The following is a 21,892-nucleotide window of genomic DNA, read 5'->3' as shown; positions in this document are numbered from 1 at the left end:
TCCGTACTCGCACTGGTGGAGGTTGAGGGGGGGGCTTTTCACACGGATGTTCCCGTCCTTTCACTCCTCGGCTCCTCTCTCATCCTCTCGCTCGTTTTTCTCTGTTTCTCTCCACACGTATTGCTCTCGGTAATCACTGCCTTATGTGTGCAGAGGAGAGGAAGAGGAGTCGAGTATTTTGTTATCTGCCTTCCAGCAGCAGCAGCAGCAGCAGCAGCACACACTCAGCGGCTCAAACCGTCTCAGGACTCGTGCGTGTGAGTGTGTGTGTGTGTGTGTGTGTGTGTGTGTGCGCGCGCGCGTGTATAGTCATTCTAATGTGGTTTTGAGTGCTGCAATATGTGAGTATTTGTGCACGTGTCTGTGTGTGTGTGTGTGTGTGTGTGTGTGTGTGTGTGTGTGTGTGTGTGCAGTCTGTGTTTGGGATGTGCAGCTCTCTGGCAGTGCCACAGGAGGGGGGTATTGGTCCGTGTGCCGGTACGCCGCCCCCCCCCACCCACTTCCCTCTCTCCACACAAGATGGAAGATCCTCCCAAACCTCAGCTCTGTCTTTAGTATTCTGCTCTTCTCCTCTTCTTTTCTTTTTTTGTTTTTAGAAATCCAGTTCTGAAATGAGACAGTGCTTGAGGTTCAGAAGCTAATTTTATTTAGATTCCTTGTTCCTGTCCCCGCTGACCAGCAGTTCAGTTATTTTTAGTTGAATGCTCAGTTGACAAGAGAAAAGGGAGGAATAAAAGGCGTTAAAAAAGGAAAAAAGATGAGAGAGCTGGAAGAGACACAGAAGCGAGTTATTTAAAGTAGAGCTTACAGTACTTTACAAATCTGTTCCATCTTTTGATATTGTGTCACTTTATAACCAAAAAGTGGCTTTGTGTTTAGAGATCAAATCCCTCAACGCTGACTTCCCTAAATAAAATCAAGTCCAACCAATGGCATGAACTTGGTGTTGGCAGCATCAGGCTGTGGGAATGCTTTTTTTCAGAATTGACAGGAATGCAGTTGTGACGGCTCCACTTTACAATAAGGCTCCCATTATATTCATTTAGTATATAGAGAACTGATCTATGAATACTTTATAAATCATTACCTGTTTATTATGCATTAATTAAAGGGGAGAGAGAGACTATATGCTAAACAAATGACGTTTACAAGTGCTTATTGTGCTTACAATGTTTAGTGTAACAACTTTAGATAAAAATATGTAGTTGAACACATTTACCTGACTATTGTGTAAGGAACCGGTTGATTTTGTCTCCTTCTCACCCTTTTATTAATGATTTATAAAGCGTTTAGAGATTAATTAATAACTTATCTATGAACTATTTATTATCCATCTTTGGTAGTAGCCATATTGTGAAGTGGTACCATTGAGGCTAAATGCAGAACAATCCTGTCGTAAAACTAAGGGTGCCCCGATTGCAGTTTTCTGGACAATCCCAATCTTTAAAAAGTCTGACCAACCGATTCCGACTTGGACCAAAACCAATTTTTTTTTTTTGTCTGAAAAATTGTTAAATGTAGCGACAAAGTCACGAAGTGTCGGCCCCGATCTTCCAAAATTAAGGAAGTCAGGGCCGATTTTTTGGTGTACCCATACATGAAACTTTGGAAAAGGTTTGACACCAGGGCGAAGGTTCACCTTAACCAGGATGACATCGCTAACCATACAGCCAGAGCTGCAATGGAGTAGGTTAGATCAAAGAATAGTCATGGGTTTGACTGGCCCAGTCAAAGTCCAGACCTAAATCCAATTGTCACTCTGTGGCAAAATACTGTTCAGGTGATCTCCAACAATCAAAAAGACAAACAAATCAGCCTAAAGACGTGTAGATCTGATCGAGCCAAAGCCCAGGAGGCTTTCAGATCCAAAACGTGGCTCTGCAAAGTCCAAGCTCAGAGGGGCACCGAATAAAAACACACACCATATTTCTCCAGACTTTTTTTTTTTTTTTTTGCCAAAAACCCTTAAAAACCATGACTCATTCTGCCTCCACTACATAATTAAGCACATTATGTTGGTCACATAAAATCTCAAAAGCACATTTTGGGTTTGTTGCAAAGTGCTAAAAACGCACTAAAAACGCACCAACAAAGCACCTGGAGCTTCATCAGCCTGCGAAACGAGCGCCCAGCCTGACGACCCCGGCCGATCCGGAGCACATTCAGAGCTCCATTAGTCATCTTTTACATTGAGAACCAACACACACTTCTGGATTTGCGCTATAAATGATTTAGAAAGTAACTCCTGCTAATATATTCTACCCTGGAGCACACTGGCTGTCGGTTATCATGTTAATGGAGTTAGCCGAGCCTAGCTTGGGAAGATTGGGCCTCTCGCGCCGCGGCGGCAGTACATTTGTCTTCGTCGAGCTCCTGTCCTACAATATGTACGCTTGTTTGAACTGCCTGCAGGTCTGCCTGTGTCAATATCAGAGTGTTAAATGGTGACAAGCTGTGTGGGTCCTTGCTGCTTGTCCCTCTGCGTGTTGTGCATTCATTTAGGTGGCCCATTGCAATGTTTTACGATTTGAAGTCATTACTGTTGCAGTGCTTCAAAAAGTATTGTTTTTACCTCAGAATAGTCAAAACATCGTAGGGTTTATGCGCACAAATATTTTCCCCCTTAGAGATTGGTTTTATGTGATGTGAAAATCTTGGCTGATACCGATATTAATATTGCTGTTGATAAGCAATGTCTGCCGATATACACACACTGAGAAAACAACTGCACTTCTCAGCTTCAGTTTAACACCCCGCATCTCTATCACATGACCAACCCCCAACGTAAACGGCAACAAAATGAAAATTTATTAATATCAACCAACTTTTACTTATCGGACCAATACCGCTATGTAAAAAAACAAACCATGCTGTTATTGGCTAATACCAATGTTAATGCAGCTATATCATAAATCCCTAGTCACCTATCAAACAAATTTTAATGTCAAAGATGATCTGCATACATTAATCAAAGGCTGTTTTCAATGGACCGAAGAGATCCAGACTCACCTGATCCAATGCCAAAACATAATAAAACAAATAATAAAACAAATAATAAAACAAATACCCCCTGAACCTGATAACTGGTTGTGCTACTATTGGAAGAGCAACTGCTATCAAATGTTTGCGATGACTTACACTGTGGAGGAATTTTGGCCCTCTTTTCTTCGCTTAATTGTTTTATGTCAGCCATAGTGGGGGATTTTCAAGCACGCAAAGTCTCTTTAAGCTCATATCACAGTGTCTCACTCTTATTTGAGCTCGGCCTTTGAATAGGGCATATGGAAACCTTTGTTTTTTGTTGAGGTTGACTCTCAGGTGTGCTTTTTGGTCATTGTCCGACTGCATAACCCAAATCTGCTTCATCCTAAGGTCACAAACTGATGACCGGACACTTCCTTCTACACACCTTGAACCAAGTTGGTCCAAATAGCTTGTTTCCCTTTATCTTTATTAAATTGTAATCAGAAAATTTTACTTTGTGTCTAACTTTTCGTCTCGCAGCCTAATTGGTTTGAGGATCTGAACTATTGAGACAAAGTCCAAAGCTGTAATGGGGAACCAATCAGAGCGTTCTTTGCTCTGATTGGCTGGTGGCCGTAGCCTTTGTTTTGCCAGCCAAGGTGCACCAGCCCGAATCCAATCAAAGCACATCTGTGTGTACACTGTACGCATGTGTTTATTGCTGCGTCCAGCCTGTGGACTTAATCCCGGGATCATCCCCCCATTCATCCTCTCATCCTCCTCACTTACAGCCCTAATCTCGTCATCCCTCGCTCTTTTTCTCCACCCAACCCTTTATCCACTTATCTCCCTATCCCGTTATCTCTTGCTAGCATCCACTGCACCTCTACTCTAGTCCAGCTAACCTTTTTTTTTTTTTAAAATAAATAAAAATTACCCCCTCTACATCTCCAGCACCGCGTATCTTTCCCTTCCCTTTCATCCCTCCGGACTCAGTTTCTAGCCAGACTCAGCAGATGCCTGAATGCTTGGCATCAGGGCTTTTTTTTTTGTCTTTTCTTTTTCTTTTTTTTCTTTCTCCGCAGAGTTCAGTCCCTCCCATATGAAAGTGCAGCGCAAGGAACTGCACTCCCATCTCTGCAAATTAAGCGCCTCCTAACAATGCAGTGTTGGAAAGTGGCGGAACTGAGCCAGAAGGGGGTGAAAAAAAGGCGCAATGCAGCGAAATACAGATTCACATTCGGCTTGAAGCTCCGGGTTCTGGAATTGGAGCTCAGTTGGACAGCTGCAGGAGAGAGAAAGAGAGGGAGAGATGGTGATCTAGGAGCCTACCCACGCAGCTTAGCTACTCTTCTGGCCTACCTACCACTGCTTTTTTGCAGCTGACAGCCTGCCATGCAATAAATAAATCATCAAAAAAAAAAGCTGCAATGCAGTGGGGGTCGCATTCTGTTCTCTCAGGCAGCCAGTGCGTGGATGGAAGACATCTTCTTCCTTTCCCGTTTCTTCTCCCTGCAGAGGCTTGAAGAGGCACCAACAACAGCGTTCTGACTCCATCCGGAGACGGGGGGTTTAGGTGGCTGCATGGAGGGATGGATGCTTTGATGGATAGGAGGCACTGAGACGGAAAGGGAGGGAAAGTTTTTAAAAAGAGGGGCGGGAACAAGAGAGAGGCAAAAAGGGGGAGCAGCAAGACGTATAACGCGAGAATGTGAATGACAGCCTCGGAGCGAAGAGGAGAGAGAGAGAGGAGGAGAGAAGAGACTCAGCCTGGCAGGAGGAGAGAGACAGAAAGGCCCAAGGGGGATCAGAGCGGCCGGGCCGCCGAGACGAGGAGAGGTTGAGAGTGACAGGCAGACGGAGCTTGCACGCCAGAGAAGTGGGAAGAAGGGACGCCGGTTTAAGACGAAGGGGGGAGCAGTGGAGGTGGAGAGTGAACTAGGGAGAATTTAAACGTGCGAGACAGACGTGGACTGAAGCCATCTTCGGCTCATGGTCCTGGGGCACAGGCGCAGGAGAGGTGGAGGAATACGAGGAGGAGGAGAAGAGACACAAAGGGAAGGAGAGGGAGGAAGCGCCGGGATAGTGGAGAGCTGGTCAGCGGTTGTTCCTGTAGATCAGACGATGATGGGGCTGTACTACCCAGCTCTGCTCCCGGTAAGTTCACTCCTTCGGCAGAGCTTGTTTTCGTAAACTACCTCGCGCACGTGTCCGTCGATGCAAGGCAGAGCGGCGGAGACACTAACGGTTATTTCCTCTGAGTTTGGTTTGGCTTCGTGTTGAGGTAATTGGCTGTACTGTTTATGGTGCTGCCCCGCTCTGCTTTGCTGTGTCTTGGCCCAGGTGAGGCCTCTGTCAGATAGTTGGCAGAGTTTCAGACCAACAGCAGGGCTTGTCCCTGCAGCTCTGCTGTTCTCTCCTTGTATAACACCCTGCAACCGATTATTGCTGATTGCTTTGCTTGTTTTGCTACAGTTCAGGATGCAGTGTTAAGAATTTTGCGGCCAATTTGCAACACTTTTTTTTTGGTAAAGCTTTGACCTGCCCAGGAAGATTTTAACTAATTCAGATTTCTATCACTTTGGAAGAAATCCGAATAGAACAAAATGTTTTTATGGCTTTCTTGCTATGAGTGCTCATTTATGTTGGAAGCAAATGGCATGTCACATCAGTCACAGTGAAACAGTGACTAATTTACCTTTAGCATAATAAATTAGTGGTCACAGTGGATCCCAAGGATCATTACTGTCCACAAATAGCTTAACCCTGGGAATACTTAAAACCACCGTCTAAAGACACTTAGAAATGTTTATTTTAATTTTTAAAATATACTTTAAATACACAGAGTGGACACCATCTTAGTATTGACATAGAATCTAACATGTATAGTCTTCCTTATCTCTGGTCTTAGGCTACAGCTGATCAGCTCTAAGGAAAATGAACGGCTCTCCTGAATTGGCTGCTTTGCCAATTCCAACCAGTAGCATGTCATGTAGCATTGGGCCTAGGTATTTCAGCTTCCCAAGCTTAAATTTCTTTCTTAAATGTTAGAGATGCTATACGATACATCTGTGACTACTGTAGTTTCTACAAATAATTTGGAGAAACTATTAAATTTGACGAATACCAAACTGCGAATTAGCGGGGATCCACTGCTGTCACTGCACCTAGCATTGCTAAAACGGCCAAAAATGGTTTCCTCTTAACCTGTTTGTAGCAGCTTATGTTAACTATTAGCACGGTTGGCAGCGATAGTAGAGCTGGCTAAACTTTAGAAGCCGTCTGCTGCGTATGTTCTAGAAAATACAAAAAGTAAAAAAGAGCATTTCCAAATCTAGCATCTTCTATGACGTATCAAATGGATAACACTGACCAGCTCTGTAGTTGATTCAGACTTCCTACTAGCTGCTCAAAATCTCATTCTCTTGAAAACCAGAATGAACCCCCAACATGTCGTGGCACGTTGAAACATAAAGTTTCTTGCTGTCTGCTTTGACTGCCCCATAACTTATTTTAAAAGTAGTCGTCTTGCCTGAGAAACAGCGTCCCACCTTAAAGAGTGATGTGAGCAGCTGGTATGCTGCATTCAGTGACTGGAAAAATATTGGATTTTTGAGTTTCACCTCTGATCAAGCTGAAAATTGGCCAAGTCCTGTTTATTACGTGTTTCAAGTTCTTGTTTTTGTTTCGTCTTTTAAACTTTTCTTGTAATATAAATCATTTCCATGTTGGGTCACTGCGGTGGAGGCAAAACAAGGGCAGGAATGCATACCTGCATTGAGCTGGCAGAGTAAAAACACTGTATTGCACTAAAGCCGACTCAAAACACTAGATTATAACGCAGTTGATGTTGCGTACTGGGGGTGTTCTCAGCATATGGTGGGTGTGTCTGTGCTACTTTAGCTGAGAGACAGCCCGAGGATGAGAGCTGCGTTCTGGCCCTGTTGTAGCACGTCCCGCTCTCTGCTCGTGGTTTCCTCTGGGCCCGAGGGCGGGCGGCTGTTGGGATCGGATGGAGACGGTAGGAGAAGGGAATGCGCGCGGACGCGAGGTAGCAACAGCTGAAAACCGCATGTGTTGACATGCACGTTTACATTTGATACTGCAGGCTTTGTCCGTGCTGACTGCACACAGTGTCACGTTGTGTTTCGCACGCTTGTGTTTGTGTGCGCCACATCATGTCGGGTAGAGGCGAAGGTTTTGGCCAGCATTTTTTTGTTGTTGTTTTTTTTTTTACCGTCGTCATCCAAGCTGTCCGTCCAGCTTAAACTTCATCTGTGCACTGGATTGAGAGAGGCAGGTACTGAGGCACGCTGGTTTCCGTGCACAAAAATACCACTATTATAGAACTTCACTCCAACATTTACAGTGTTGATCTGTTTGCTGTAGAGATGCACCGATCTGTGATTTAAATCTGATTTTAAGCCATCCAAAAGAATTGAGCTGATTTCTGTTTTATTTTTTTGTGCCTTTCCTGCCTTTATTGGTCATTAATAATTCAATCTACAGAAAGAAACGACGTCACACTGTGTGTGAGCTTGTAAAACAAGAGATTTGCTTAGGCTGTGACAAGATCTAGCCATGTTAAAGTACCAGGATATTTTTCTTCCGTCTTAAATTTGTTTCCCAAAGTGTTGTCTTGGAGCTGTCAGCTTGTGTCTTCCTCTACTGAGGGAAAGGCAAGCAGCTATCTAGAACCCCAGAGGGAAATGTACTGGCTTGACAGTTAAACCCAAAATCACTCATGCTGTAACCCTGGCAAAGTCTAAGTTTGAAGTAATCTTTTAATATTAGACACATTTCATCCGATGGAAGTTGTTGTAACATATTAAAGTGGCCCAGCCAGTCTTGACTAGAGAACCTCTTTAACAAAAGTAAACTTTTCTAAACACAAGTTGAAACTGGCAAAAAGCGGGCCAGCAATTATGAGAAACGGCCAATGATATGAATAATTGTCTGCTTAACTGTGTGATTGAGACTCTTATTGTGGTGTTTAAAAGACGATAGAGCTCAAGTTTCTCATGTGGCTAGTTAGCATTGGTCCAAAGTTTACATGCTAACAGAGCTGAAGTTGGTGTCTGCTTTGGAGCTTCCCAGCAGCATTAGCGACAGGATTATTCCACAGCCTACCGTATGTCTAGGCTGGATTTGATCATCTTTAGTTCAGATCTAAAAATATGTACACCAATCAATCTTTTTTCTGGATTATTCGATATTATGAGTTCTCCTGATTTCCTTCATTTTTAGGAAGTTGCGATAGGCAGATATTTGAATGAGTAACCGATCTTATCCATGGATCTGCGGACCAGGTCAGGTCTGCACATGTGCGATTAACAAAAATCCCCCAACTGTTGCCAACTTCATGGCTTTGTCACTATATTTAGTGACGTTTAAGACAATAGAAATCTTTACCAGATGGGCGATCGACCAGAAAACTGCACCCATATTCAATATTTAAAGCGGTTTAAAATTTATGAAATCTTTCACTCATTAGTAAAACCACAACAAGGGAGCATATTCAAGGTTTTTTTTAGACATCAGGACCATGTTAGGGTTAAACATGTAGCATAAAACCATGACACAAACCAAAAGTTAAATACTGATTACAGTTTCTTTACAACTCAGGTTGTGATTTGCGAAACCTTAATCTGCGTACCCAAACGTAACGAGCTTTAATTTTCCCCACAAATAATGATTTTGTGACCTGATATCGCCACACCTCACTGACTTCGGATCTGACCTTAAATCTTAAGGGTTTCCAAAGACGGCCAACATCCCTGAGTCCTGTTGACGGTGAGTGCTCCTACAGTAACAACGTCCACACCGAAGGGTGGACGTTGTTACTCGTGTATCCCAGCTGTGTTGCATTAACTGACGGGAAAAGGATTCGAGTTTTGACATCACGTCAGTGCTGGCCGAGACCCGGCGTGTGTTTTTATTGGAACTTTTGTTCAGTCTGGAGCGCTTCGTCAGCTTGACGCCGATCCTGCAGTTGAACGGCTGGAGGTCGGCGTTCAGTTGTAAAGCTATACTAAACATAGAGAGAGTGTTGCGTAAGTATTGAACAAACACCTCTTAATCCTCACACACCACTTAAGCGTTTTTATACATTAATCAGCACACATACTGGTCCATCCTCACAGTTTAAATGCCTCTCTCGCAGAAGAGTTTTCTTCTCTCTATTTTCTTCTGCCCTTGTTTGTTTCTCCAGTTTTTTTTTTTTTCCGATATCCCTGCGAGCATGTGCAGCTCTAAGCTAAACACATTATTCATCTCCGACGATGACGGCAAATGGAGGATGGCGCTTGTAATGAGGGGTAGAGGGGGTAGTTCCGCGTGGGAACGCACTGTGAAGGTGACACTCCACCAGCCACGCCACTCCTCTGCAAATTTTCTCCCTCTATTTTTGGCAGCCCGTCTCCAGAAGGTTTGGAGACGACCGGAGTTATTTAGAGAGTAGAAGTAACCGTGAGTTTATCTGCTGAAGATTCAAGTCACAGTTTTACCCAGTTGCGCTGGGGGTTGAGGGAAGAAAATAATAAAAAGGGCAAATAAAGAGAACATTTCATGATTCACTGCTTTTTATGAGAAAGGTTGAAGCCTTCAGACTTCACTCTGGTATCCTGCTTTGTCTGGAAAAAGTTTTTTCTCTGACTGCATTAGTGTGGAAAGATGACAGAGAGTGAAGGGATATTTGTTTCCAGGCTTCGTTCCCAATTCATTTGATTGTCCAAGGATTGTTCATCCGGCCATTCATGTATCTATTCATACATCCGTTTACCATCAGTTCGTCCATCCATCCATCAATCTTCCGTGTTTACGCATCATTTCTTAATTTGTTTGTCAATCTGTCCTTTAATTTATTTATTCATTGTTTTCCTTCCGTTATCATCCATCCATTTGTCCGTCCTTCTTTCCCACCTTCTTTACTTCCTTTCCTCTTTCCATTCTCTCGCCCTCTCTTTCTTTTTCCTCTTTCTTTCTTTCTTTCTTTCTTTCTTTCTTTCTTTCTTTCTTTCTTTCTTTCTTTCTTTCTTTCTTTCTTTCTTTCTTTCTTTCTTTCTTTCTTTCTTTCTTTCTTTCTTTCTTTCTTTCTTTCTTTCTTTCTTTCTTTCTTTCTTTCTTTCTTTCTTTCTTTCTTCTCGGATGCAAAACATCATCTCAAGCCCGACCGCTGTAAAAATCTACCATACACATATTTATTGTTTGTGTTTACAAAAAAACGGTCAGAAAGTTCACATGAAAGATGCACGGCCATTCTCTGGTCTCACCAGGCTGGTGGATGTAACTTTGTGCTCCCGTCCGTCCCTGCTGGGTTGTAATGGCTACCTGCCCGGCTGTCGGCACATATCAGGCTGATGCCAGCAAACACAAACTGCAGGTAGCACATGAATTAGACAGCACCGCTCTGAAGGCTGAACCTGGATGTCCATATATTGGCAGCGACCATCTAAACGTGGATGTGCCTGGATTTTAAAAAGATAAAGAAATCACAAGTAGACCGAAAACCTCCATTCTGAGCTCATTTTCTTTTTTTTTCCTTTTTGAAAATGAGGAAATACATTAAAATAACCCCTCTCGTGGAGATTTAGATTTCTGAGTCAGCTGTGCTGCACATTTGTCAAAGTGACAAATCAGTTTAGTCAGAGATTTAATCAGGAGCACTTAATGCCGAGCCAAATCATCTACCTACCACACCGGACAGAATCGCAGGATGAGATTAATGGTATTCGTACCATCTAACCCTGGAAGTCCCAGTCAAAGCAGAGCTGTCTGCACCGCCGGCCTAATGTAGTGTGTGAATCCTCTCCACCTCTGGGTTAACCACTTCCCTGCCGCTCCGAGGGCCCGCCGTCTCGGGCTCTCGGGCTGTGTGCAGTCGGAGGTGAGGTGTGAAAGTCCCTCCACGTGTCGCCTTGTGCCGCGCGTTGATGTGGAACATGGAGGTGTGTCCGAACAGCCCAGCAGCATGTCTGGAACATCTAAAACACCGTAGAGGAGCGACCAGGGCCGGGTTTGCAAGGTTAAGGGCCCCTGGGTAGGAGCCAGATTTGGTGGCCGATCCACTATAGAAAAATTTCTTCCACTAATGCAAATTACAATACATTCATGGGTAGTTCATAAATTGATGTATTGATTTAGGACATACCCTGATCAGTAGCTCCATGTTATCTCCCTCCTACCCTCTACTTAAATTCATCATTTTTAAATACTTGTGTGTCACAATAACGGGTTTTGCTGAAATAATGAATTGTCCCAGACTTTATTGCGATAAACAATATTATTGTTTTGAGACTATTTCCGTGGCATAATGACGCAATAACACATTCCCAAAGACCAATAAACTCACTTAAATTCTGATTAGCATTTAACACTGGAACTGGAAGACATTTTAAATTTCTGAAATAAATAAACAAAACGGAATCAACAAATAAAATGCATTAAGTGTCTGTAAACAAAATTGTCCTTATAAAAATAGGGCCTAGTTTAGGCCAAAGCACCAGACTGAAGACTTTTGTCATGTAGTTTCTGGTAGAAAGAATGGAATGAGAAAGAGGAAAAAACAAATCAATAAATCATGTAAGTGGAAACTATTTCATTTTTTTTCTTTTTAGTTGAAAACTCACTAAATACAGCTACAAAGTTGCTAAGTGGATATTGATGACGGCGAATTTTCACACCTTTGCAGAGACAAATAAGATTGGTGTATAAGATCGGTTTCAGACACAAGTATTGGCCAAAATTAAGGGAATTGGGGTCGATTTATTGCCGCATCTCTAATTGATATATCAATTAATATTTGGACTTTTATTTGGACAACCTGGTTTCTATCCATCCAAACAATCTTATATAAAGCCTGACCACTCTTAATTTATCTGCCAATAATTTATATTAAACGTTCCTGTTTATACTTTAAAATATCTTGGACTAATTTTTTAATATATTATTCTATTTAACAAAAAGTCTCAGCTGTAATAGGCTAAGACAGAAACGGGATCATCTAAAATATCGGCACAGGTTTGTATTTTTAGGCTTCGTTGCCCAGGGTGACATGAAGAAAAGCCCCGTCCCTCTGATTATGATAACGACGCCGACGCTGACGATGATCAGAATTGTCAATAACCAATGAGCCGCGTGTCACAGATCTCAGCAGGCCCTCAAAAGCTGCTGGCGCCGAGCGACAGCGGCCGGTTTGTTTGAGTCGCGAGGTTCCGGTTTCACGGCAGAACGTCTCCAATTCACGCGTACGCTTTACGCTTCTTTCAGTAGGGTTTTCGAGCTCAGACAAAATCTTAAATTAAAAAATGAATAAATAAAAGTCCTAGAGGCTATGTGAAGCCTGTGTGTGAGACCATGTGAATCTGCGGGACTCCTGGGGGGTCCCAGGGAGATTTTAGTTGTCGCCACAGAGAGAACACAAGACTTGCAATGAACGGTTCTGTTGAGAACAAATGCGGGTCAGCAGGGGCTGCAGTGTGCGACTAAATGTACTGTAAAGTGGCTCAAAACCCTCACTCTGCATTTTCTACTTCTCGTTGTTCAGTGTATTGTAGGGAGAGTTTTATTTTATTTTATTTTTTATTACACCATCTGTGCTGTGCTGCTGTAAAACTACATAAAATATGTTTACAGTGCCTCACAAAAGTGTATTTATGAATTTATGGCAGACTAACATAAAAACAAAAAATAGTTAGAAAAGATAAGGTTTTAAATCTGCAGCTCTTTTTCGGTGTTTTATTGCCCACCAGCTTTGCACATCCAGAGAATGAAATGTTTCCTTATCCTCCACAGGAAATGATGTCAGGCTCCATCAGATGAGACGTAAACATGACTTCACGTTTTGACTCTGATTTCCAATTGGATTCATGTCGTTTAGTCGTTGCAGCATCAATGTGTGCAAAAGTCGCTTGGATTCCAGATTTAATGGATGATTATATTTCAAGTGCCGTACATTTACTGTCTGTATAAAGATGAGATCTTCGACCATTTTCTGACTTTTTCTTTTTCTTTTTATCTTCCTTTCTATACCGTTTGTTCTTTCTTCCTTTCTGTCTTTCTTTCATCATTTGGTCTTTCATTTGTTCTTTTGTTTTTGTTCATTCATTCGTTCTTTTTGTTTCATTTGTTTGCTTATTTATTTATTTGTTCTTTTGTTTGATCTTTTGTTCTTTCATTCATGCTTTTGTTCGTTCTTTAGTTTTTCATTTGTTCAGTCGTTTCTTCTTTCTCTTTCTTTTTGGTTTTGTCTTTTCATTCTTTCTGTGTTTTCTTCCTGTCCGTTCCTTTCTTTCTTTCTGTTTGTCTATCTTTCTTTCTGCTCAGATGAGATCAGAGGTGAATGTAAATGCACACCACACTTGTCAGATTTTTATTTCTTCATTTATTTTATGTGAAAGGCAATTTAAAAAAAAAAAAATCATATTTTACTTCCTTTGACAAATAATCGCTCCATTATGCTGCTCTGTCCCAATACACCAAGGTTTGTGGTTCAATCATGACAAACTTCAGAGGGTAAGAATGGTTTTTCCAAATACTCAGTCGTATCTGATTAATAAAGTTGGTTGGTTTTGAATGGAACAAATGATGGGCGAGAGGCCCACATGTACACGACCATATAAGGAAATAGGCTGTGGCCTGTCCTTTGATGGACATGGCGGCGCAGACAGAGCTGTAAGCTGTAATGGTGTCTGCTGGTGGTTTACAGGAGAAATTACCACCTGGGTTTCATCAAGCAAAGGGAGTCGAGGTGGTTGGGTTGGGGGGATGTTTGGGGGCTTTGTTAGGACGATGGGAGATGAAGGTAAACACCACTTACTGGAACCGCAGAGAAAGAAACGAGACAGTTCGCAGGACCCGAACCTATAAGTAGAGCGGCTCTCTCTCTGCAGACGGCAGTCGGTTCCACTAGTCTAATTATCATGTATTACTGTGATTGATGAGCTTCAGCAGCTTCACTACGTGGCTGTCAGTTCTGTCTGCGCTTTAGGAGGCTGGAGTTGGAGGCGAGAAGGCTCTCCCCTCCCCCCCACATCGCCTCGCTGTGTGTGTACGGAAAGCCATATGGTGTCACAGGTAGCTCAGCTGCTGCGCATTTCTGTGTGTGCATGAGTGGAGTGCTTTAATGAATGTGCTTTCCCCTCAGTTTTTTTTTTTTTTTTTTACTTTTTGTTACCGTCGTGTCATGTTGCCAGAATATAACCTTTCGCCTGATAACGTGATCTTCTCTGTCGCTTCGGCTCAGCTTGATTTTCGTGCCGTCTGTTTAAATCACATCTCAGAGTGTCAGAATTCACAGCGGAAAGTTTTTTTTGTGTGTGTGTGTGTGTGTGTGTGTGTGTGTGTGTGTGTGTGTGTGTGTGTGTGTTGATGTTTTCAGGCCAGCTATAACTCCAAAAATGAATTCCTCATCATTTCTTATATGGCCCCCCTCTTAGGCCTCACTTTTATTTTTCCCATCATACTTTTTTTTTTCTTTTTTCCATTTTCTCCCTCTCTCTGCTAAACTATATGATCATGCCATGTGGAAGTGAGCAGCTCCTTAGTCAGCAACTCTTGTTCTGACAACTCTGTCTCATTATTATTATTATTACACCATTAGGCTATTTAGACTTTTATTAGTGAACAATAAAATTTCCCTATTTTGTATTTTTGGGTGTAGAGGCCTCCCGACCCCACTAAGGGACAAGGGTGTAAAGAAAATGGATGGATGAATGAATGGATGGCTGTAGAGGCATTAAGATATTTTTACATTATAATAAAACATGTGGATCAGCGATTCAGTGCCTTCAGAGATTTCGGGTGTTTTCTTTGAAATTTATACAATTAAACCAACAAAGTTTTGTATAACTATAATTGTGAAGTGAAAACTAGAATACACATTTTTTATGCATTTGTATTCAGCCATCTTTACTTTGTCTCTTAAGTTCATATTGCCCATTTATTATTGTTTTATTGCAATATTTTGTGGAACTATTGTTGTAATAATAGTGATAAGAACTATTTTTATTACTACTTTCTTTTAGGTGGTATCTGTGACTGGATCCTAGTCCCACAAACACAAATGCAGCTCAGCATTCCCATTTGCATCTTTAATACTCCAGTCACATAAAAAAGTGTGATTTGTACCACTGGCCTGCACATGCTCTCATTGAACCAACATTGTGGAAAAACGTTAAAAAAAAGAAAAAAAGCGAATCCTGATGAAACGGATCATTTAAAAACAAAAAAGAAAGTAATTAATTGGAATTTATTGAGGCAACGATAAATCAAAAGTTCTTATCACGATACAGAATTTATCACGATAAATTCCCATCCCTGTTGCCTGTTTGGTAAAACGATATGCAATTGAATCTCCGGCTAACTCTGGAGGAGCCGCAGAGATTCGCACCTCATGTGGGAGAATGTGTCGACTATGTTTGGGTTAGTTACAAGTACGACGGCATACCACTGTTTCAAACTCTCTAAAATATTCAGTCAAAAAATTTCTACAGCTAAAGTCTTTTTTCTTTAAGAATATTCTAGAGGATTTAGAGGGAACGAAGTGTTCCTGGCCGCCGCACTACAATCAGTCTGATTTCTGTTGGCCAGAAGCATCACAGTTTGGAAAGTCACGGCATGGAAACTAAAGGAGCACAGCTCATTACTGCAATAAAGATGGAACTGTTTCCTAGCTAAGCTTTTTAGACGGCTAATATCAGCTCACTGTGATTTAATCTGTTCCTCCATAAAGAGCAAAACACCAAGAAGGAATCTCATCTCTAGCTCCACAACTCTCATATGTTGGTTTAGTCCAATAGTATTGTGTGTATTTGTTTTAAAATAAATTTCCAAAACTTGAAAAAAATCTCACTTTCTTTTAACGGATTTTCTACGCTTGTCTTGAATAAAATAGTAGGAATTAACGTCATTGGTGGTGGGCACTGTTAACTTAGCTATAGCACTAATCATAACCTTTAATTCCTCAAACACGCTACACCAACTGAGCTAACACTAAAGTGCTAACTTCAAATCAAATTATGTCTGCTCTTGACAGACTATAGCCCTCAAGGACCAATTTAATTTTGAAATAATTCACATGTTCTATAATGCCCCTAGATACTGCACTTATGTTTACATGTTGATCTCTGTGTTTTTTGGTGTGAAGTTATTGGTGAAAAAAGAGAGAAAACAGAACGGACTTCTCCCTTTTCAAAATAAGAGCATGAATATAAATGTCTATCTACTTGAAGAATTCTTAGCGGTCGATAACCAAAACTTATCCGGAAAAATTTATTCAGGAAAAATTCATTTCGGGGAATCTAAGTGCGCTAAATGTTTTTAAAAGTTAGCAAAATCACAAAACGGAAAGTTGGCTCCGCATTAGCAGACGTGTGCCCACCACTGATCGTAAGTGCAATATTAGCAGCACAAATATAATGATTGCTACGTGTTTTTTGCTTTAGATAGAAGCACTCAGCTTCGTTAACTCAGCAAAACTGTAGCATTTTTACTCCAGGGTAAAATCTTACGTAAACATTAGAACTATTAGTTATGCAATCCTCAGATTTGGCCATTATGTAAGAGTGGCAAGAAGACTTGAGACCCTCCAAAGGTACAACCAGAGGTCCAACAAAATGTTTTGTAACTAAATATAGTCATGTTACAATAACCCAGTCAAAGTGTGGATCTGAATCAGAGTTTAAAAAATGAGGCGTTCTCCATCCAGTTTGACCTAATGTGAACTGTTTTACTTTTTAATAGTGGCATAAAATCCCATCCAAGAACATTTAAGGGAAGAAAATGCAAACAAAAAGATCAAAGGGTGTTAATACTTCTCTAAGGGGGTGTAGAAAATGAATCCCACGCTACTAAATCAGCCTCGGGATACAAGTAGATAACCAGAGTCTAGATTGCAGCATCACGGTCAATAAAGTCTTCTCTCCCTGCACTCAGCCTCCTCTTTTTTCTTTTTTTTTCGCCACTCAATATTTCATTCATCCTGTTTTCCTTCCTTCTGCCCAGCACTTTGTGTGCTGTATGAAATGAATCCCCGAGCTAGGCCGTGCCTGTAAGACACACCCTTTTGCGTCGCTTCATACAGGCTACCGCACGCTCACGAGCTCACATGCCTTAACAAGTGCTCTCATCCAGGGAATCACAGAAGCCTGGCCAGCGAATTACTTTTGCATTTATCTCTTTGAACAGATTTATTGTTTCCGTTTCCATCAGTTGGTGACAATAAACACGTACAATAAGATGCAGCAGCATGGGTTTTCCCCCAGTGCTTCCTATCTCTCGCTCATCCGATTGTGCGACATCCCCTATCTGTCGGGCTCAGGCCCCAGAAGCCGTCTGTGCTGCAGATGGGCCTTTTAGCCTTGGCTGCCTGTTTACTGCCAGAGCGCCCATCACTGCAGCAGAGCGGTGAGCTGTCAGGCTATAGGATTAGAGGGAGAGCCCAGTCGCGTTGCGGCATCTTAGTTACTCCGGCTAATTAAAAAGGCTGTCTGGAGATGGAGTGTCTCCGGCCGTCAGCCAGCCTATATACAACTCATGGTAGAGGGCCAATCGCTGGTTCACATGATATTACCATGGGATCATTGGGAACGGACCAGAAATTGATTCATTATATATACTATTATAATTAGTTAGCAAAGATTCTATTTATAATGTAGAGTGTGATATAAACACACTCCTTGAGGAATATGCACAGTAAAAAGTCTTAAGTCCATGTATCTAAACCTAAAGCCCTAAATGTCTTGAATTCATGACAGAAATTTAGTTGCCCTTAAATGCAATGTCAGACACTCATGTAAAAGAGATTCTTGATCTAAAGGAGTTTTATCCTGGCTAACCCTCGCGCAGTCTTAGCGCAATGCGTAGGAGGAACGCAGGGAAAAGAGGGGTTGTTCGTCAGACCGTCAGTACCTGAAACCATACACACACAAAAAAATATTGGAGGATGCTATAGTGGCGCAGAGGTAAAGCATAACCCATATATGGAGGACTTAGTCCCTGACTTGGTTGTCACAGGTTCGATACGGCCTGATAACCTTTGCCACATGTCTTTCCCCTTTCTCATTAACCAAAAAATGTTATAAAAAATAATCTTAAACCTCTCAAAAGCGCACGCAGGGTGACTGTGACCCCGCCAGACTGCAAACAGAGTAAAAAACTTGTGGGGTCCAAATGTCACTTAAGGAGGAGGAGAGCGGCAGGGATAAATAAACATTGAAGAAGAAGAAATTATAATCATAATTCATATCTTGCTACAGTGAAAGCTGTTGGCTCCTAAAGTTGCTCTTTATCGATTGTGTAACACGAAGTTGACTCTTGACTATTAAGAAAAAAAACTAATCTTTTTGGTTTTTCTGGTTTAAAACACCCTTCTCCCTCTTTTTTTGTTCTCTATTAACATTTCTTTTACTTTCTTTACTGTAAAGCTTTTTCTCATACAGCTCAGTCCGAGATGCCCTTGGGTGTGAAAAATGATTTCGTCTATCTGCGGTGCAGAGTCACCACACATGAAAAATACCAGAAACACGCTGGCAAATTGGTTTTGCTGTAATCTGCAGCTCATCCAGCTGCAGATACAGATGCAGCTCTGCTGACAGGATATACGTATATTTAGCCCGCGGTGTTATTTTCTGCTTTAAAAGTCAAGCGGGAAAACGCAGAAGCAAGAGCATAGCAGCGGCTTTGAACGTTTCACAGTTAGTGCGTCGCTGTATTTTACTATATATATATATATATATATATATATATATATATATATATATATATATATATATATATTTTTTTTTTTTTTTTTTTATCCCCCTCCTCACCTTCATCCACCCAAAAACATCTTTGTATTTCCAACTGTATCAAATTTTGTGACTCTTAATAATAGATGGGTTTGCTGTAAATATTTCATGGTTGGCTGACTCAAAACACATGCCTGTCAGAGATATGGAGGTGTAGAGAACAGGGTGGGGGAGGGGATTATTCACAGGGAATAAAGGGAAGGGACGGAGAGCGAGTGTGAAATTTGATGCCAAGAGTTTTTACCCCTCCTCGTTTTGCCTACACTCTGTAAACGGAGAATAATTGTTAATTTTTCTCAATCTCCCTCTTACCCCCTCACCCTCATCCCCGATCCTACAGGGCTCCCAGGACTCAACCGGAGGACAGGAGGGTTTAGTAGCCCCGCCCTTTACGACCTTCCCCCCTCCTCCCCCTCCTCAAAACGGCCTACCAGGGACAGAGTTTGGTCCGGGGGCCATGTTTGCCGCCGCGGGCCAAAGTGCAGTGGAGGTCGGAGCGGGTGCTAACGGAGCCACGACTACAGCCAACAACAACAATGTAAGAACTCCTTCCTCCGTTAATAATATCTGAGATTTGACAGCAAATGTTTTCATAATCCCCTGACAAGAACATCCCCCAAAACTAATATCACCTTGAATGAGTTGAATACCTTTTGTCACTCATTTGAGACACCGAAATTTGTATATTATATAGGTTAGGGCGGAGATGATTAATCGGATGAATCATGATTAATCGGTTATTAAAACAATCGTCAACTAATATAGTAATCGAATAATCACTAACTGAAGTATGCTGGAAAAGCATAATCGGAGCATGAATTAATCCAAAACTATACAAATATATGTGCATAGACATTTTGCATTTAAGATAAATGCACTTTTGTCTGTAAATATGTTTTACACAGAACTCCTCAAGTAGCACTGTTTTAGCTTCACTGAGTTCAGATTCACTAAAGGAACGTTGTTTTTGCTTTTTAGGCAACAAATTGTTATTTTCTTATTTAAAAAAGGAACAGATTACTCATCTTTTAATGCATTTCTAATATTGTCTAGAAAAGACTACAGTGACTACATGACAAATCTGTAAAATTTGCCAATTTCTTCATCTGATTAACCGATTAATTATCAGAATAATTATTCTAAAATAATTTAGTTGTTAAATGAGTGACCAAAAAATCCAGGACTTTTTCATAATATTTGATTTTTTTAAATTATTATTATTATTTTGGATGTATTTTAATATGCCTTAGTGCGTTTTGTCACATTATCATCCAAAGTATTTGACTGGAAGGATATTTGATTTTTAAACTGCTGGATTTAAATCTGGACTTTGACTGGGCCATTCAAGCACATGAATACGCTTCGATCTGTTGGCGCTCTGGCTGGATGCTTAGCCTCGTTACTCTGCTGGAACATGAACCTCCTCTCTTCCGGCATCCCCCACAGCATGATGCTGCCACCACCGTGTTTCACCAGCGGATAAGTGATCGTTTATTCAGGGCTCGTCACTTTTTCCGATATATGCGTAGGTTAAATGAATGAAAATGTAATTTTATGGCATTACAGTGGAATTACTGACAGTGACATGCAGTGGGGGTTTTATTTTTATTGCCAAAGAAGGTAAAATCTAATAACCCTTCCCATCAGCTGGAGCTGAGTTTAGCTTTAATGAGCTTTTAGGAAGCTAACAGCAGATCACAGTAACATGGTGAAGCAGGTTCAGGTTACATCAGCAGAGTTTCAGCATCATACTAACATGCCGACATCAGCAAAAAACTCAGAGTTGTGCTGCTTCGCAGGAGGAATCTGAACCATTTTCCTCAAGTCATTATTATTATTATTATTATTTTAATTAGTCTTCCACTTTTAATTTGCAAGATGCACAGTTTGCATGATGTCAGCATTCATTTGCTACTTTTATTTTATTTATTTTTTAAATTTGAGCTTGGTGAAATTTGTTTATGGAGCACAGCACACTGCTTTTCACCCTGTACACTCACAAACACACACACACAGATAAAGATCTAAAGCAGCTCCGGTTTGTGCTGCGCTTCAGCGTCAGAGTTGTTTACTATATAAATAAACGCTGCTTTCATGCTGAGCAGTGTGAAGATTATCAGTTTCTTGACACGTCGAACGAGATCTCCAGCGAGAAGCAGAACTCTGCTGAGGTTTTCCACAACGACTGAACTACAGTCAGAAACCTCCAGCATGCATTTCATTTATAAAGGTTTCCACATCTTTTTTTTTCTTACATTAAAATTCTTATATAGTGAATTTGAGCATTCATATTCAACCTCTTTTACTCTGTTACCCCTAAATTAAATCAGTTGCTTCCAGAAATTATCTAATGTAAGTAATAAAATCGACCTGCGTCCAATTTCCCTTTGGGATCAATAAAGTAGTTACTTTATTTGAATACATTCTGAGTATAAATGCACCTGTAGACATCAGAGGTTTGTTAGAGAACATTACAGAGACTAGAGGTGCACCGATGAATCGGCCGATCGATTAGCCACAACTTGGTCGAAAAACTGAACACAATTGTTAAATAGAAAGGCATGGAAAAGGTTAGTTTTGACATTTTTCTTTTTTTTCTAGTTTTTCCCCTATGTTCTAAAAACTGAAAGAGAAATAATCTTCTTTTTATATTTCCGATATTTAAATGAGAAACCTACTTTTTCCACCAATATTACGCAAAGGTCTGAAAATCAACCACCATCTTCCTTTTGCTCAACCATGACAAACCCGAACAATAGTCACCCCACTGTTATCAACTGATTGATCGGCCAGAAGACAATCGGTGCAGCCCTGTTCCAAATACCATCATGAAGCCCAAAGAACAACTGAAGACACAAAGGAAAGATTACGGCCCCATCAGCTGGTTGAGGACAGCAAGTATCAGAGCTTATGGTAACTCTGGAGGAGCTGCTGAGATTCACTGTCGACACGACGGCTAATTATCTTTCTTTTTAGAGACAAGTGCCATAAAGAAAGGCCATCAATGAAAGAAAGTCCCGCTAATTTTCACCACCAGGCATGTAGAGGATAAGAGAAACATGTGGCAGAAGTTTCTTTGTTCAGGCGAGAACAAAATGTTTGTGTTTTGGCCAACATGGAAAGCTGTCATTGCATTGATGGTC

The 21,892-nt window shown here is 41.3% G+C and overlaps 1 protein-coding gene across 2 annotated transcripts in view; it reads left to right on the top strand.

The window, feature by feature from the left end:
* Positions 1-21,892, top strand: part of LOC106931389 (RNA binding protein fox-1 homolog 2-like) — a 65,491-nt gene that overhangs the window by 16,596 nt on the left and 27,003 nt on the right. For both annotated transcript variants that reach the window (XM_088008148.1, XM_088008147.1), the window contains exon 3: positions 19,090-19,287. In XM_088008148.1, coding sequence (XP_087864274.1) covers positions 19,090-19,287 — 198 coding nt within the window. The remainder of the gene's footprint in view (positions 1-19,089; positions 19,288-21,892) is intronic.

Source organism: Poecilia mexicana, unplaced genomic scaffold (assembly GCF_051168715.1).
Source record: "Poecilia mexicana isolate PSO_F unplaced genomic scaffold, ASM5116871v1 scaffold_8, whole genome shotgun sequence".
Lineage (NCBI taxonomy): Eukaryota > Metazoa > Chordata > Actinopteri > Cyprinodontiformes > Poeciliidae > Poecilia > Poecilia mexicana.
This window is presented reverse-complemented; position numbering and strand designations above follow the sequence as displayed.